General features: G+C 37.7%; 1 protein-coding gene across 1 annotated transcript; it reads right to left on the bottom strand.

Moving 5' to 3' along the window:
• Nucleotides 1–5,754: 5,754 nt before the first annotated feature.
• LOC121391322 (chitin-binding domain protein cbd-1-like) lies at nt 5,755–13,942 on the bottom strand. The gene is made up of 4 exons (XM_041522991.1): nt 13,825–13,942; nt 10,695–10,839; nt 7,396–7,541; nt 5,755–5,947 (listed from the first exon to the last, which is right to left on the bottom strand). The coding sequence occupies exons 1-4, from the start codon at nt 13,868–13,870 to the stop codon at nt 5,871–5,873; spliced, it is 414 nt and encodes a 137-aa protein (XP_041378925.1). The 5' UTR covers nt 13,871–13,942; the 3' UTR covers nt 5,755–5,870.
• Nucleotides 13,943–20,351: the final 6,409 nt, after the last annotated feature.

Raw genomic sequence — 20,351 nt, 5'->3', positions numbered from 1 at the left:
TTGAGTTGTCTGCTTCACTAATTCAGGCCAGAGGGCCTCAATTTCTCCAAACATACTCAGTGAGTGTTGTTTTATGGTGTTCAACATCTTCTTTGGAATGATTTTTGCATATTTGGCAGCAGTTGCCTTGATTTCTATGACACTTCTTCCATGTATAGGAGATTGCATTATAATTGGGATGTCAATATTCTGCTCCAGATAGTGGTGCAGCAGAAGGGCCCACACATCTGTATCATCAGCCATCACAGCTACACCAGATGCCCCCTCTGAAGCTGCCATAAATGCCTGTTGCACTATAATATTGTCATCTTCATCATGACTGGTGTACATATCTTGTCTCTCTATAACAAGGCCCTTGCTAATTGCGATAGTGTCCTCCTGTCCTGTTATGGAAAGTGTGTGCTGGACAAAGTCTTCATCACTTTGCAAACCCTCACATATCAGTTTGATGCGCTGCTTCTTATTGCCTGTAACAGTCAACACTTCTTTCTGGGCGGGAATTGGTGTTGAGGGCATCAACTGATACACCCTGCCAGTACCCCTGGCTAATCGTGTTGACTCTTTGGTGCTGAAATGGTTGTACGTATCAAAGACTAGATAGACATCAAATTTGGAGAGCTTCTCTGCTATTTTATGCTTAAAGGCATCAATGTATGTCTGCACATTTCCAACAGCAGGCCAAGTAGGATCCAAAGAAGGGCACAACCATCAATGACAATGACTTCAATTTCTTCATGGGCTACTCTTGATGACACCTCAATTTTCATCTCTCTTTTCAAGACGGATTTTGATGCTGAAATGTGCATATCACCAGAGTCTGCAAATAGAGCTATTGGCAGTGGAGCCAATTCATGGGACATCAGGTCGTCAATATCTATATCCCTGTTACTGGCCTGCAGACATATGGCACGACTGTAGATTAGGTTTGTATCAAAAACCTTGTGTGTGCCAATATTTACAGACTTATTTGTATCTGCCATTGTAGTTATCTTTCTTTCAATCTTATTATGAAAGCCTCTGTAAATTCCCTGGATTGTTTGCCCCCGATTTCAATTGATTTGTGAACATTCACTTTTGAAGATGATTCTAGCCTTCCAGTAACTATGTTCACAACTGATCCCTCTGGATGCTGTTGCTGGTCAAGTGGTGGTATGCACTGGGCAATCTTCACTCTTATGTCCTGTCGATCGTTTGCATCATATTGTATCCTGGATTTGCTTTTTCTTTGTGCCTGCCTGGCTACACTCTCATCACCTCTCATTCCAGCTACATCGGTAGCAATCTGACCGCAGACATGTAGGCTCAATGCCCAAGATGTCAAAGCTTCATGGTTCAGTGTTATGCCTATTATGCCGTGCTTGCCCTTGCCATATCTCATAAATGTGGTCTTGATTAGCATATCGGACCAGATTCCATTCCATATGCCATCAATGTGCCTCACAACGTGGTCCCCTTTAGTGAAATGCTGTAGAACATGTTGTGGGAGAGCTTTCATTGATATCATATAATATGTGGCATAATGGATGTGCCCGCTGGCAAAGAAATAAGGCAGCATCAATTCAATTGCTCCAAGGTGCAAGAGAAACTCCCCTTCTTTCTCAGCTCTCATATAGAGCATCATTATGAGGACAGGTTTCAATAAGCAGTCAACCCACAATTTTGCAGTAGGGCTTTTGGCTGCAGCCCTTTCCAACTTGTTTGTTCATGAGATCTTATAACAAAACATTAGACTCCTTACTGTATCATTATTAGTCAGAGGGTCAGGAGCTGAACCTGGAAAGTTGTTCCAAAGTTGTTTTTTTCGAACAAACACGTACCGAACCGATTCCTGGAAACATGAATGGTCACCAAAACAGGGTACATGCTCGTAGCCGCTTAACCATAGCAATGAGCACTATTAAAATGTCTTAATCATATTATTTGACCCTCGAAACATATGTATAGAGCCCTCATACGTCAACTTTGCTTGCCTTGTTTCAGAGATATTGCAGAAAAAGGATTTTTTCAGTAATGGCGGTCGCTAATTTGTATATTAATGAACATGCTCAATGGTGGGAGAATGCCATCACGCAGTTTCATAGAGTACAATACCTATATAAGATGAAAACACAGAGAAAAAAAACTTTGAAACCACTTTCCAGGTTAGGCCAAAATATGCATTTGACCCCCTGACTAATAATTTGTTTTTATCTGTATGGCCATAGTGGGTGGGATTGCATACATATCCGGTTTTCTCCTTTAGGTAAAGGAGGTCTACCCGCTGCCCTCAGCCGACATGTTCTGTCTTCAGGGTAGTTCATGGTTTTCATTAGTGTCCTTCTCTGAGGTGGAATTGCCAGCCAAGGCTGATGAGTTCCCCCTACCCATACTGTTGTCTTCTTCCGCCTTCATCCCCTGCGCGTACTGTAACCTCACCTTGGTGCAGGGGTGTAACATTTTCTTTGAGAATGGCCAATACAGTACAAAATTGAAATTATCTCTGTGATATTTGTGTTTTTGCACAGTTCTTTACACTGTTTTTGTTTAAATCTTGAATTTTATATTGATGTTGATCATCACTTTATTTATTTGCATTACCATAGTTTGATACCCAATAGCCGATGTATTTTTCGTGCTGGGGTGTTGCTAAACATTCATTCATTCATTCATTCTTCCGCCTTCACAGCCATTGGGACTTTTGCTTCTCTTCCGCCTGGTCTGCCGTTGGGACGAAGATGCTATTTAATAGGCCCTTGCGAAGCTTCGTATATTCGATTCGATTCGAAATCGTCACGAAGCTTCGATTCGATACGAGATAAATATTACTTTATTAACAGACTATTTAAATGAACCTTTTTTATATAAAAATTTACACACACACACACACACACACACACACACACACACACACACACACATATTCACGGAAAAAAGTTCCCGTGCATCATTAAAATTTCAGTGAGACGTATATTTATAAAATTTTAAAATATTGTTTTACATAGATGTACTATTTATCTGTCAAAAGTACAGTGATCCCTCCCCGTCTTCTGAATCTGAAATACGGTCTACACAGTGCTTGGTGCGCCCTCGGTGACGATATAACAGAACAACGTATTGACGTCATGTCATGGTCGTACGTTTGTGATCACCTAATCGGTTGCATAAAGTTCTTCCACTGATCGGCCTTAACACAGGGATGTATTGGGATGTTAAACTTGTCATTTCCAAATGATTCCACATGTGCACCCGCTTGATATTGACGATTGGTTAACGTGACGTCACGTGTCGACTAACTAAACATGGAAGATCCCTAGTATTCCTAAACTGTCGAGGACATATCCGCAGACACTGCATAGTTTTCTGATGAACACCAAAACGACTAGCAACAACGTTTGTGCCATTCTAACTGCCATCATGCCCATCTTTCGAAGAAGTTAATTTTCTTGGAGGGTGACATCACACTGACGACGATCAGATGGCAACAAAAGTATTTTTCTGAGTGATGAGTCCAATGAATAGAAAAATGCATTCAAAGAGGAGCACGTCACCAAGAATGCTACTAATGCAATTTATGATCACAAAGCATGAATAGCTCGTGCAACTGACTGGGCACTGCTGGGATATGAAAGGAAGTGGTTACACGTTTATTTTCTGATTTTTTTTATGACCAGATTTTAAGTAAATTATACTCTATATGCAATTATTTGGTGCACAGGAACTTTTTTCCGCGAGTATATATATAGACACACACACACACACACACACACACACACACACACACACACACACACACACACACACACATCACATATATATATAATTTCATTCAGCAATAGTCCTGTATGGGGATATAAAAACGCTGATATCATCCTATCCATGTCGGACTTCAAGCAGAGAAAGTGATGTGATTATAATGTCATATGCATCATGACACACTGAATCGATAATTAAGTCGGTCAATAAACATTGTTTGACGTAACGAGTATATTTCTTTTTTTTAATTTTTAGGATTCTGTCTTTGTATGTGCGAAGAATATCAACTGGTATTTAGTTTTGATCTCCGATTGGTGATGAGTGTAAATTTTCACATGTTTACTTGAATTATTTTGTGATCTAATTAAAAGCCTTGGACACGAATGTCGACTGCTTTTACTCTCTTCACTGATTTCTCCACATTACAGTTTGCGTGCTGGTTATCATTTTTCGAACTCGGTGTTGCATCTTTGTGAGCATTTCTCCACTCAGCTTGGTTATCATTTCTCGAACCCTTGCTTACTTTGACTTGTTCATGGCTTGCCTGAGTTTCTTCTTGCATTCTATCATCGTCAGTACTGTCGCTGTCACTGCCATCCACATGCTCGCTGTCGTATTCATTCACACTCTATACACACACATTTATTTCCACATTTTTCACACAGAAATATTTTGTTACAATTTCTGGCAATATGTCCCTTCTCTTTGCAGAAATTACAAGTGATATTCGGGCAATCCCGAATCACGTGACTATCCGACATACAGTTATAGCACACCTTTATTTGATAGTCATGCAAAACACGAAAAAACTCCACACCTTCGACAGTGTTAAATTTCATCGAATAAGGTAAACTCTTTAAGTCAGGTGGATATTTAACACGCACGTACCTGGTTCCATCCGCAATGCGAGTACCTTTGTAAATTCACCTGTAAATAGGTGTTATTAACTCAATGTTCATCAATTTCAGTTTCTCCTCTATCTCTTCGTCTGAAATATAAGCTGACAAGTGCAAAAAGGAAACAAAAACACTGTCCGAATGTGACAACCTCGCCTTCATCTTCATGCCATTCAGTTCTAGGGAATCATTATCCGAAATGATCCTTGCCTGCACAACATCATCCACAGTCATTTCATACCTGTCAGGTCCCTTTGGTACACACGCATGAATCAGTCACATCACCAACCTGTTCACTGAGGAATTTAATCAAGTCGGCAACCGCCATCTTTCTATTGTCACCGACATCAACGACGACCGTGCACTCCTTCTTGTAGATCACTTTCTTCACTTCTTCCTTCTCCATATCGCCACTCATACTCAACCGACTGAGCAAAATCCCGACCTCGTATTTACATATAATGATCAGTATTAGTCAAGGTCCATTTGCATGTCAACACACAATACTTAATAGCATTTATTCATGCAAAGCTCAGTACCTAATAAAGGCAATAGATTCAACAATATTTCATCATACAGTCTTCAGTGGCATGTTATTACATACTTATTAGCGGAATGTCAACACACAATACTCAATAGCATTTATTCATGCAAAGCTCAGTACCTAATAACGGCAATAGATTCAACAATATTTCATCATACAGTCTTCAGCGGCATGTTATTACATACTTATTAGCGGAATGTCAACACACAATAGCAATTCAACATAGATCGTACCATGTCATCACAGTGTGTGATATCAATATGTCATCAGTGCATATCATGCCCAGTGGTCAATAACACATGACCACGCAGTGCATAGCGACGTATCATCACGCACAGTGTAGCATATCATCGTTCAGTGCTTTGTGTAGCGTGTCATAAGGCACTCTCTAGTATGACATCACCACGACTTATCACTAGCATATATATATGCAATGCTCATTAGCGTATCACCAAGTGATGCTCATTACATTTATTCTTGCTTTGAGTGTATTCTTTACATATTTGTATCTGATTCGCTCTCTAGCTGATAACGTAAGTATTCAGTGAAATGCTAACGAAATATAATAATACAACATACTACTAAGACGTTATAACATTCCGTTTATTGGACTTTATCTATGGTGTATTCGTAACATAAATATGTATATAGTTGTTTAAATGTTTTCTTGTCTTCAATATCATCTGAACGACCATCTTTCAGGGTTTTGTACCACATGGTGCTTTGACGTCACTCGGCCAGTCGCAGGTTTGAAGTTCTTCATTAAAAACTGTACCTGGAAAAAAAAAATCATAGAGTCGTATTAGTGAACTTTGTTAAATTTACGACTTACAAAAATTACTGTATTTCGTATTGTCATATTTATTGCTTAATAGTGACATACAGATATTACTGTATTTCGGGTTTTACAATGTTTTCAGTGATATGTTTATGGAAACATTTAACTTAGGAGGTGAAAGAACAAACTAGGTGACTCGAAATAGAAAGAAAATGAATGTTTAAATACACTTTAGCCCATTTTAAACCACAGTTATTTAACATGTGGTTATTTCGACATTTCTTTGATAGAACATTGAAGTTTATTATATTTAACGATACCACTTGAACATATTTATTTATTAATCATCTGCTATTGGATGTGAAACATTTTGTAATTCTGACACGTAGTCTTCAGAGGAAACCCGCTAGATTTTTTCATTAGCAGCAAAGCATATTTTATATGCACGACCACAGACAAGACAGCACATTCAACGGCCTTTGATATACCAGTCGTGGGGTACTGGCATAAAGAGAAAGAGAAGAAACACCCTACCGCAACATAAGCCACAATAGAATGCCAAGAAATCTTTTATATGAAGTTTCCCATAGACATACCACGGCATTTAGTGTACCAGACATGAAGCACGGATTGCGACGAGAGAAAAAAGGTTTATTGAGATCGATCAACTCCATAAACTATTATCACACCTCAAGTGAGCGGTCTGCCAACAACCCCTCCCCCTCCCCCCAACCTCCACCATCTCACCCCACTGTCGATATTTTAATGTCCGTTTACACACGACATACCATGTGGACATTACATTAAGCGGGTTGACATCACTTTAGGTGGACTATTAATCTCAAAGTGCGTCATTAATCCAGATGTAATTTTGAAATTGCTGAATACAAAATACAAAACAGTTTCTGTTACACAACTCTCTCATCTTAGTAAGCGGTGGGATGTAGCCCAGTGGTAACGTGTCCGCTTGATGCACCACGACTGGTATATCAAAGGCAGTGGTATATGCTATACTGTCTGTGGGATAGTGCATATATAAGATCCCTTGCTACAAATGGAAAAATGTAGCGGGTTTTCTCTCTAAGACTATATGTGAAAATCACCAAATGTTTGACATTTATCCAATAGTAGATGATAAATAAATCGATGTACTCTAGTGGTGACGTTAAACAAAAGAAACTTTTAAACTCTCATCTTAGCTACAGTTATTTGGACTTCCGTTTCAGTGGTGGCCGATCTAATAAGGTGGCAGTCTGTCAAATGTCCTGCGAGTCGATGCAGTAGGTTCGAGTCCTGTTAAATGACACTTTGTGTGTTGTTGTAGTTGTTTGGTTGTTAGTTGGTTTTAGGGGTGGGTGGGTGTGTGCGTGTGTGGGGGGGATAAAATAATATTACGGAAATCACGACAGTATGATTTTATTTACGACCAGACTTGAAGACTTTACCTGGTGTACAGAAATTGTGTCCAAAGAAGGTGCCGGCATGGCAGGTGTAATATGATCTACAGTGTTCTGATACATCAGCGTAACTCCCGTCATGTTTCGTGGTGCAGTCCTTGAGGATTCCGCATGGCGGTGGAACGTTGAGTGGACTGTATAAATAGGACAGTGAATAACATGTGACTGACACGATCTGAATAAGGGCCCCTATGGGCAACCTAGGGAGACATCTTAACACCAAATAGGTCCTAGTAACGAGCTACTCTCGGCAAACTGAGTTCTAAAGCATACATAGTGTCATGGGGATCCTATAATACCCGTAACTGAATGAAACACGATTGTCCAAATATCTCTCCTAACTGTATATCTATTAGATCTCTCTGTAATAGGCAGTTATACCCGCTTGTGGCTCGTCTAGGTATGATCAGAGATATGATCTTATATAAAGTATATATTATTATAGCACGTATAGTTCACTAGAAAACACAACAAAAACACAATACACTTTGGAATCTGTAGTAACCTACGCTGACAAATGTACTGCCGCAGTAGTTAATTAACAACAACAAATAATAACAACCCAGAACTGATCACTTAATTAGTTAATCTCTAGGTGTCTAGTTTACACAATATGCTAATCACTTCACCGTAACACCCACACGTGTGATAATTGAGAAACGCTTCCAGGAGAACTTAATTAATAAAGGAATTACAACTCTATTCCTAACTGGTTAATTTTTAATTAACCCTTACTACTCGTTCAGTAACGTGTGATAATTGAGAAACGCTTCGAGGAGAACTTAATTAGTAAAGGAATTACAACTCTATTCCTAACTGGTTAATTTTTAATTAACCCTTAACTACTCATTCAGTAACCTTGTAACACAGAATTAATTAAATACTGGTACGTATCACAATAAAGACAATAACCTATAGTTTACCTAGGTCCTCTAGGATGACTGGCTAAGCTTTATATATTTATTTAGACAGCGATACTAAATAATATTGGTATAATACAGTATTAAAATATTTAAAGTCACATCAATCACATCAAGGTTATACACAGAGCAGAAATAAAATTATTTACCAGTCCGGACAGACAGCGATCCCCTCGAGCCTTCCTTATGTTTTTCCCCGATATCTCTAAAACCCTAGCTATTTATTATAAAACCAAATATCGCCTGGTGGCACATCGCGGTACCTCACGTATCATCTGATATTTCCACCTCTCCCAGAGTCGGTATATTTCCTTAGATGACCAGACATTCTGTCACCAGTCGCCAAAATCACGGTTGTAAAAACCGCACTCGCGGAGGTATTACGTAACTACTGGCCACCTGGGATTAAGTGCATATGGAACTGCACACGGCCCTCTAAAACAATTAATATCGCCACAGGCGAAAAGAAATTAAGAGCATGTACCGTCACACATAGTTTACTCTTTCCAATTCGGCAGACCGATCAAAAATGCGCCAAATTTCCTACCTTCAAATTGCGCACCTTTTTCCAAATTCCATAGCCTGTTACCGACCCCTGTCGGGCTGTTGGTGCTGCCTTGCACCTGCCAGTGCAGGCGGTCCCATCTCCCACCCACCACATCCCTTTCCTGTCCTGGACGGAGGCCCATGACAATAGGCGTGTGCTAAAACAGCTTGCTCTGAATATGCACATTAATCCCTATACCATACCATACCATGTAGCTGGTGTACACAATTTACCAAGCACATTTCTTTAAAACAAGTTAAATCTGTATTGCCCCAAAGAGTCATGGTAATGTTTATGTTGGGGAATCTTAAAGCATTGCCGTAGATACAGTTTTTTTCTAAACCTAGACACATACAGTACACGAACTTAAACAAATGATACTAAACATTAAACTAAAATAATGTAATTTTGTTTAGTTTTAAAGCTGCAATCTCGACCGTATAGAGGTAAAGAATTCGGAAGCGAAGCACAAGTCTTTTGCACTATGACGTCATATGTGAAACACTACATCAGTATCCGTAACACGCTACATTTCTTAGTTCTATCGATCAAACCGATAGTTCTCATTGGTCAATGCCAAGGGGATTCCCTGTTTGGACTGTAACAGTGCAATGTTATAATTTATCAGTTCACAAGACCAGAGCTGTGCAGTATAATCTGAAATGGAAACCTACGTGTCGCAACACTGGATTTTATTCGGCATAGTACAACCTAATTAGTAGGTCAGTTCTTATTGTGACTGCCTTTAAATATATGACAATATGTATAGACGTATGGGCTCCCATTTCTGTAGGGGGCAGGCTGTCTTTTGCCCGAATTAAACCAAAATGTCCGAATCTGGATATATAAGTTGTAGAAACATCACGAGGGGTATATGGCTTTTTATGTACCCTCTGTGTGTTCTTTTACTCAAAAGAGCACACAGAGGGTACATAAAAAGCCATATACACCGAGAGATGCTTCTACAACGAATTTATCTTGCCGACATGTTAAACTATACAGCCAAATAATCAAAATAACGCCAAACAATAATTGTTAACAATTTATTAACGGAGCCGTACCACGCGGACGCGAACAAAACCACTTGCCAGTGACGAAAAATAGTTCCAACGATAAACGAGTTTTTAACTTCAAATGTTTGTAATACGAAATTGTCTGAAACAGATATTAATTAAAAAAACAACCCAAAAAGCAAACTTTTTTTTATCAGAAATGTATGTAGTAAAAAATTAAAATATTAAAAAAAAAAAAAAAAAAAAAAACTGTTGCTAATCGCGCATTAATACAATAACACCACGACCGTAATTAGGTGGTCGAGTTCAACATTGCAGCTTTTAAAAGTATTGAAATAGTGTATTTTATAGTAAAAATTAAATTAATTATGTATACTTGATTGATTATCAATGTTATTTATAATCTAATTATTGCTTTAGCATTAACTGGGGTGGCTGGAAACTGTTGGAAATTACAGACGGGGTATAAGAGAATTTGGCTCCGCCCACAGGGGTATAAGGGATTTTTCCAACGGCAAACAACCAATGAGATTAAAGAATTTTACATGAAGGCGAGATAACAACATTTATTCATATTAGCATTACTACCAAACAGTTATATAGGGTTGGAAACAAATCACTACGCATTTGTACATGGATTACGACTAATTTTGAAGGTACAATCATGGAAATACATGATAAAAAGACCTCAGTTTAACACGTTTTTCACGAATATCTGTATAACTTTTGCCCGAATTTGAGGCTTATGACAATATGATATTGATGTACGGCTAACTTTAATCTCAAATACAATGGCGTTTTACTTACTCGTCACACCTGCCCGTATTGCTGTTGAAGACCAGCTTGTGGTGACATGTTATCACGTTGGCCACGTGGTTCAGACAGTGAATGAACTCACGACAACCGCGATCGTAAGCTCCGTCGGGACGAGTTGAGCAGTCGACGCAAAATACTGAAGAATAATTAAATACAAGTGACTTGCCTTCAAACTGCACGTATGGTCATATTTACTGGCACCTTGTTTATCTTGCTTATGTACAGTTTATCTTTGAATTTTAACGTTTGGATTATAAAGCAGACAAATCGACTAAAGACATATTTTGAAAAAGAACATGTTTACTGATAAGTTCTGACTATGGGTCTTACCTGCAAGTATTTAAGTGGGTGAGGTTTTTGGGGTTTTTTTTGGTTTATTTGTTGGGGTTATTTTGGGGTTTTTTGTAAATACTTTCGGTTTGATTTGACGTGAAAAGAAACAGAAAACTGTTCTGGAAATAATAGAAAAAACTGTTCAAGATATAAAGAAAACATTCAGCCAAATTGAAGAATGTCTTCTGCTCACGGCCTTGCTGCATTAAACATCCAATAGCCAGTGATTAATTAATTAATGTGCTCTAGTGGTGTCGATAAACAAAACAAACTTCTTCTTCTGCTCACGGAGTTCAATATTATAAAACAAATTTATCTTACATACAAAGAAAACTGACCTTCATCTTGCAGACACTGATAAACAAAGTGTTAACCCAAATATAGAGATTAGTGGAATAAACTAATCAAAAGAAAATATAATTTCAAACTCTGTGAGCAGACGACATTCCTTTCCATGAGTGAGTATTCCGGTTTTATTTATATATTGACAAATGTTTTTACAAATTGCACCTTAAGGTTGAACTTTTTCTTTTCTTTTTATGTCAAACCAACCTGCAATTATTGAAAACAAAACCCACTTAAATTGTTTGCTTATACGAGGTATAATTGTAAATATATTATGTCAAACAGTAAATAGTACTTTAAAATATTCAAGATGTTTTGTTACCACAACGAGTGCTCGTGTTTATGATATATGGTGACAGTGTAGTACACTATTGTATCATTTAGATATTTTCAATGTGTAGATTTATATTAACGTATTAGAAGGACATTCCTGAGTTTGCTGCATTGTAAGATGTTTCCAACTTATAAAATATTTCTACGATTAAACTTGCATATTAAATATATTTTCTTGTTTAGAATATCAGTGTCTGTATATTCAATGTGTTTCTGGTCGCTTTAATATTGGTAAGAAGCCCGAACTGGATTTTGTCTTCAAATAATTTCGTACGTACGAAATTATTTCAAGACAAAATCCAGTTTGGGCTTCTTACAAATATTAAGACAACCAGAAATACATTGAATATACAGATACTGATATGTTAAAAAGAAGGGCTTGAAAGCTCTGAATATTTTAAAAGTTATTGGTAATACAGAATGGGGAGCAGACCGAAAGGTTATGCTCCGTCTCTTGTGAGGTCTAAACTAGATTAAGGATGCATTGTGTATGGGTCGGCACGCAAGTCTTACTTGCAGATGATAGATCCTATACACAATCAGCGACTTAGGCTATGTCTTGGTGCATTTAGAACATCTCCTGTAAAGAGCTTGTACGTTGATGCACACGAACCTTGTTTGGGTGCTAGACGTGCAAAGCTTTCTCTGCAGTATGCTACCAAGATTAACTCTTTACCACAACATCCTACACATGGTGCGGTGTTTGATAACAAATATATGAAGTTGTTTGATGCAAGGCCAAATGCTATTCGTACATTTGGTCTTCGCATTAAGCGTTTTTTGTCGCTTTCCATCATTGATTTAAATGACATTTTGGAAACGCCTTCATATTTTGTTTTATCACCTTGGTGTATTACACCACCTAAGATTGTGTTTGATCTTGCGCATCTGAAGAAAGATTGTACAGATGCTGTGGTATATAAACAGTTGTTCATGGAAATTCAAGACAAGTACCGTGATTACATTCCTGTGTATACAGATGGATCACGGGATGGGAATTCTGTGGCTTGTTCTACAGTTTTTCCATCAGACACAATACTTTCCATGAGATTGTCTGACTCGGCATCAATTTTTAGTGCTGAAGTTTGGGCAGTCATTAAAGCCTTAGCTGAAATCAAAGATTCTAGTGTATCCAAATTTATTATTTTTACCGACTCACTTTCGTGTCTCCAAGCTTTACGTAATATGAAGCTGGACCATCCCTTAATTGGGATGGTGATACGAAAGTGTGTCTTTTTATCCATTGCCATTAAAGTTTTTGTATTTTGTTGGGTGCCCAGCCATGTTGGCATCAAGGGTAATGCAATGACAGATTCAGCTGCCAAGTCTGCTTTGGATTTGCCTCATGCCAGGGTTGGTGTGCCTTATACTGATTTAAAAAAAATAATATCAACAAATTTATCTTCTCGACTTGGCAACATGATTGGGACGATGCGGTTGCGAACAAGCTTCATTCTATCAAGCCAGTCTTGGGAGAGTGGCAGTCCTCCTATAGTCAGTGCAGGGAGGATGAAATTGTCTTGTGTCGTGCCCGCATCGGTCATACTTATTTGACCCATTCATTTATCTGAAAGAAAGATCCTCCACGTCAGTGTGAGCACTGTCAGTGTCTTCTGACTGTGCGACACATTTTGGTGGAGTGTAAGCATTTGTCAGCAACTCAAAAAGATTTATTTGGACAAAGTAATGTGATGGAATCATTTCGATTCCATCCAGAAATTATTTTACAATTTTTACGTGATACTGAATTTTATTCTAAATTTTAATTATATCTTCCTGTGATATTTGTATTTTTACACAGTCCTTTACATTGTGTTTTAATTTCACTGTTGAATCTTATATTGATGTTGATCATCAAATTGTGTTTACATTTACCATAGTTTGACACCCAATAGCCGATGTACTTTTCGTGCGGGGGTGTCGTTAAACATTCATTAATTCATTCATTCAGACACTGATATTCTAAACAAGAAAATATATTCAATATGTAAGTTAAATCGTAGAAATATTTTATTAGTCGGAAACATCTTACAATGCAGCAAACTCAGGAATGTCCCTTTAAACGTTTGTGCATTTAACTTAATTAATTTATAATAAAGTTAAAGAATACCTGCTGGAAAAAGCACGACGAGAAGGGTAAAAGCGAGGACGTGCATGTCTGTAGAACTTAGTCAAGTCCGATATCTAACTGATAACACTTCAGGCGACCGCTCAGTTTATAGTATGAGACACGACTTCACGACAACTGTAATCGTTTCTTAACGCCAGGGTCACTAGGGAGTGTTTCTTCTCTTAACCCTGGTTCCCATAAACTCTGTGACACGCTGCAGGTTGCCTGAAGCCAAGCCAGACTGTTGTAGACCAGACGCAGATGGTGTGTTCTTACACAATCTGATTAAAATTAGTTCTACTGGTCTACCAGTAGATCTAACAGCATTGCGTGGACTCCCATGTCCAGGTGACATTTCATCTATAAATAACAATTTAAATATCGACAAATTACACTTCGCCTTTTGTAGCGTTATTCGGGAGCATACAAATTCAAAAATATCGGGCGAGACTATTTATGCAATAAGCGAACTTGTTGGTTTACTTCCACATTAAAAAAAACGGGGAAAAAGTGCAGTAATAAACTCTGGATTGTATACTAGTATAAACAGATTTTATGGCCATACCATCACGGGTTTTTTTCGTCCTAAAACGAATTTTATATAAACTTTTATATTGAAATTAGTTTCCGGCATACTCCGTAATTAAACCGAATCATTCCATATACCCTCGGCATAATCCCGAATGTTTTCAAATTATTTTCAAATCACTGGCATGATTTTGCAAGTAAGGTTTTGATTGGTCGAATGAAAGGTCAACTGGACATGAGTTCCAACGGGGTGCTGTTAGATCCACAGGTAATAGTAATTAACCAGTGAAGCTAATTTTAATTAGATTGGTTCTTACAGAGTCGTAAACGGCGTAGACCTATAGGTTAAACAATATTTTGAGTAATTGAGTGTGTGGAAGGAAAAGAAAGGAATGTTTTGTTTAATGATAACGCTGCACATTGATTTCCCTCCCTCTACTCGCAACACTAGGACACGGCGATAGAACAACAATACGTTAAATATGGGCTTAAACTAATAAATTGCTCACCTAATTACAACACAGTAAAGTACTCTTATAACGAACCGGAAGGGACCATCATAGTTAGTTTGTTATAGCAGTAGATCGTTGTACACGTTTATACAAGTTGGTTATTAATGTATAGGGAGATAAAACGGGACTTTGCGATCAGTTCGCTATATGCAGTAGTTTGTTATAAGCATGTTCGTTATAAGTGTACTTTACTTTATGTTTAAGCAGGAAATTATACTACAAAAATATTTACTAAAATTGCCCGAGTAATATATACATTTAGAACTGACAATGTTAAACCACTCGTTAAAAACTGGCAGATGGTAGCCTACTGTTAGAGCTAGAACATAATATATGTCGTTTATGTAATATAGATTTTGGTGATGAGTTCCATTACATTTTTAATTGCCAATCTGCATATATCGAGAGAAACTATATATCTAGTTATTATATAAAAGGACCAAATGCTTTTACATTTTCCACATTTGGCATTTTTCGTCTGCTCCCCCGATTTAAGCGTATTTCTATTTTGTATAAGTAAAGATATATACTAGTTAAATTATACCAATATATATATATATATATATATATATATATATATATATATATATATATATATATATATATATATATATATATATATATATATATATATATTATATTTATATTTATATGGAGAGGGTTAAATAAACCGTAATCATATACACCTGCGCAAAAGTTAAGCACCACCCTATTTTTTCACAGACACGCACAGGCCGTCCCATACTATGATAATACCAATGATGTTTTGTTCACGTGTCTGATTGCAATCGACAATATTGAAAGAAATGAAATTCTGATGATGTCATGAAGATTTTATTAACGCTTCAACAACTAACATGAAAATGAGCATTTACCATACAGCTTACAACTATTGTTCCACAACGGACACTGGTGGTCAGTAATGTCATCTGTAAATGTCAACCAACGTCTAAGTCTGTCACGGGTCAGAATCGGGTATACCCACACTGCGTCTCGATGTTGGATAGGTTGCAAATACGTGACTGTCAAAACGACGAACGAAAATCCCAGATGGCATTATTTTTTTGGTATTTTAGGCCCACTGAGTGTTTCAGGTACAGTCCCCTTATCTAGGTTAAAGTCAGTGGAGATGCTCCTCTAGACAGTGACTGAACCTCTACCAAGAGCATCTTTCTCGAGAACGTTCTACTGGTCATAAGCCGTGCCTCTAGATCTCTATACTCTAGGTCAACCGTCCGTTTTGCGGAGCAGGAACCGAATTTCATCTCATAGGTGTACCATTCTCCATGCCCTCAGTTTCCAGTGGGCAACGTCCGATTGGATTCCAAGCGCTCACGCCTGCAACACGTAGCCTCCTCCAGACAGTGGGTATAGAAACCCTGTTGTGTGCTGCCGTCGCACTCTTTAAATGGATACCGGCCTCGATGGCGTCGTGATTAGGCCATCGGTCTACAGACTAGTAGGTACTGGGTTCAGATCCCAGTCGAGGCATGGGATTTTTAATCCAGATACCGACTCCAAACCCTGAGTGAGTGCTCCGCAAGGTTCAATGGGTAGGTATAAACCACTTGCATAACTGGTTCAACAAAGGCCATGGTTTGTGCTATCCTGCCTGTGGGAAGCGTAAATAAAAGTTCCCTCGCTGCCTGTCGTAAAAGAGTAGCCTATGTGGCGACAGCGAGTTTCCTCTAAAAAAAACCAGTGTCAGAATGACCATATGTTTGACGTCCATTAGCCGATGATAAGATTAAAAATCAATGTGCTCTAGTGGCGTCGTTAAATAAAACAAACTTTACTTTACTTTCTTTAAAGGGACTATCCTGAGTTTGCAACCATTGTAAGATGTTTGCGATAACAGAGCCTTGTTGGCGACTATTATTTCATACTAAATACATTTTCTTGTTTAGAATACCAGTGTCTGTATATCAAATGTGTTTGCGATCGTATACAAATGTTTGTAGCACTCAGTTTTTACTTTAATTTGTGATATATATTTTTTCGTACGTACGAAATCCGGTACAATCCGCTTTGGGCTACTACATGCATTAGGACTACAACAAACACCTAGTAAATACAGACACTGACATTTTAAATACGAAAATGTATTTAAGTTGCATGTTACGTCATCGAAAAGGTTCTTTTGGTCGGAAACATTTTACAATGGTTGTTATCCCTGTCCTGAGTAAGACCCCCGATCCTATTGGAGGCCGGACTCGGGATAGGCGTGTTCGAAACCCTAGTGGTATATGGACACGTTAAACCAGTTACTAAGCTAAACAATGGTTGTAAACTCAGGACTGTCCGTTTAACACTCAGCTGTTAGTCGGTGAGGATCATCCTGAAAGGCGTACTAAGAATCGGTCTTCACGGGCATGAGTTTGTTCCGGTCATCCAGATATTGGCCTATCCTTGACATCATGAGTTTGAATGTTTTGGGGGGTTTTAATCAAATGACTAATGACAGAGTGGTTAATATTCAGTTGTCTGCCAATTGCTGTACACGAAATACCAGTGTTATACGTGACAATAATCTGCAATTTCTTGAAATCTGGCAGCCTTCGCCTTGCCATAGCGTTCACACACACACACACACACACACACACACACACACACACACACACACACACACACACACACACACACACACACACACACACACACACACAGAACCGTTTAGATCGCCTAAATCTGTATACAGTGGTATAAAATTCAAACCTTCAATGTCGTCTATGTCACATCTGTGTCTGGCTGTGCGTTGTTCGAAACTCATCTGGCATGTATGCTGGTATGCCGGTTCTTCACATTTGAAAATTTCAGACAAGTGATAAGTCACTCCCCTCATAAGTTACAGGTGAGTGATTTGCATTCCACAGTATATTGAGTAAAGCTTGTATATATTAACAAAAATGAGATTTGAACAGCGCACATTGATAAACGACTGAAAATCAGTATAAAACACTACGACCGGCTGGGCTCACAGCAGTTTCTACTCAACAACCAGTGAGAAGAAGTTTGTTTTGTTTAACGAAACCACTAAAGCACATTGATTAATCAATTATCGGCTATTGGATGTCAAACATAGCTAACTTTGACTCGTAGTCATCAGAGGAAACCCGCTACATTTTTCCTAACGCAGCAAGGGATCATATATATATATATATATATATATATATATATATATATATATATATATATATATATATATATATATATATATATATATATATATATATATATATGTCTGTGTGTGTGTGTGTGTGTGTATTGTAACAAAATGTGGACGTTTAGTAGTTATTAATGTTGTTTGATGACGAAGTCTCCATTAAGGGCCTTCGCGGTTATTTGACGGACCGCAGACAAGCGGTTCAGAAATCGTTATTCAGGGGAAATATTAAAATATTCTATGTCGCTATTACTCTTACTATTTAAGAAATAATACATAATTTTTATGTAATCGAAACATGTATGAATCACTACCTGTCGTTACCATGTTTACCATTTCTAGCCAGTTGAAGCTGTGAAAATAGCACAGTTTTATTTGCATGTAAGCCGCCATATTTGAATTTTACATATGACCGATTTTCAGCCTGTTGCTATATTAATTAGGTTTGTAAACGGACTATTGTTTAGATAATTTAGAATATTATTTAAATATGCTAGTGTATAGTAGTTATTAGAAAAATAGTGGTTTCCTTAAACATTAGTTTATTGTATTTATTAATTTCTAATTTCCGGCATTTACGACTTAGTGCTATTTTTAACTTGACATTATTTGCCTTATATAGTGTGCGCTATTTATAACATGACCTTCGCCATATTGGAGGGATCGTTATTTTTATCGTGACCTTTATTACCGTATATGGGATATTCCTATTTTTATCCGACCTTTTTGCCTAAATAAGGGGTTGGTACGGGGTATAAAAAGCGCGACGTCATGACGGTTGGCGTTCAGTTTGTCGGACCATACAGATTGCAAAAAAATAAAAACCAGAAAAAGGTAACAGAAAATAAAGAAATACAGAAATATTATCACACAGATACAGCACATACACACAGAACAGACAAAGAAAAGTATTTAGAGATTACAGACATAGATTACAGATTTTCACAGCGTTAGGTTCACGTTAAAGTTACGTCCCTCTCCTTGACGTAGTGACGGTTGACGAACTGAGTGACGGGGTAACATAAAACTTAGAATTGTGTAAATAAGTATAAATAAATGAACTATATAAGGTATTAGAAAGTTTATTAATGAAATCATAATTTAATTCTAAATACTAAATTGATGTATTTTGTGTAGTTAATATATTGTGACTATTATACTGCTGTTGTTAATATTATTAATTATTTATAAGAATACATTTCTTGAGTTTAACTCTACCTGACTTTGTTCTTCTTTCATTTAATTACTTCATATTACAGGACAGTTACTGTAATAATTACTCTTTATTTATCTTGCACTTTGTGTGCCTCCCATCTACCAATTTGAGAATACATTTCTTAAATTTCTTAAATTATTTTCTGTTGACAACCTGTGTTGTGAATTAGGCCACTGTAAGTAAACACATTACAGAGATATAGTACATGAAAGAAATATAGATATTAGAGTAGAGAGGTAATGCACAGGAAAGAAATACATAGTACAGATTAAAGAGATATAGTACAGGAAAGAAATATAGATTAGTGTAGAGAGGTAATGTGCAGGAAAGAGATATAGATTACAGATTAAAGAGATATAGTACAAAAAAGAGATACAGATTAAAGATATATAGTACAGGAAAGAGACAAATAATACAGAATAAAGAGAGTACAAATACTGGGGAAAGAGTGGCCACCGCTCGACACGAATCACACAATACCAGGTATATCACCACAGTTGCGTAACAACGACGTGGGGATTTTGTCACAATATATATATATATATATATATATATATATATATACTAAAAGGCAAAAGTTATTGTGACACACAAAAGACAAAGATAATTGATGATAAGTTTTTACTGCCGTGTATGAAACGTTATAATATGGAAAGAGAATTGTCCGAAGGTATGGAAACGAGCAATAATCCATGAAAAGGGCGCACCTGCCATATGCAAATGACCCACATCACTAGAGGGGGTCAAGAGCGAAGTTCACACAGTCAGTAGCGAGTGTGTCAACCTTGAGCAATGATACAGGCCTGGCACCGAAAGTTCCTGGGAATGCCTGTTTCGCAGATGCGTGGTTAGGATCCATGTATCTTGGCGAGGGGTTGATATCGTTGCCATAAGTGCCATATGGTGTTTCTGTGGATGTTGAATTGACGTGCGACGTCATGCTGCGAGGTCCCAGATTCATGCATCCCTATGACTCGCCATCTCTCATTTTCACTGAAGCGTGGCATGACGAAATTGCATGAAACTAATGGTGTTTTTCTGACTTCTGGACTGCACAGAGTGGCATTGATTTGCAACTGAACGTCTGGCCTTTTATGGTGAACACTGA

The sequence above is a fragment of the Gigantopelta aegis genome, chromosome 3 (genome assembly GCF_016097555.1).
Source record: "Gigantopelta aegis isolate Gae_Host chromosome 3, Gae_host_genome, whole genome shotgun sequence".
Lineage (NCBI taxonomy): Eukaryota > Metazoa > Mollusca > Gastropoda > Neomphalida > Peltospiridae > Gigantopelta > Gigantopelta aegis.
The sequence above is the reverse complement of the archived record's forward strand: the minus strand, read 5'-3'. Positions and strand labels throughout refer to the sequence as shown.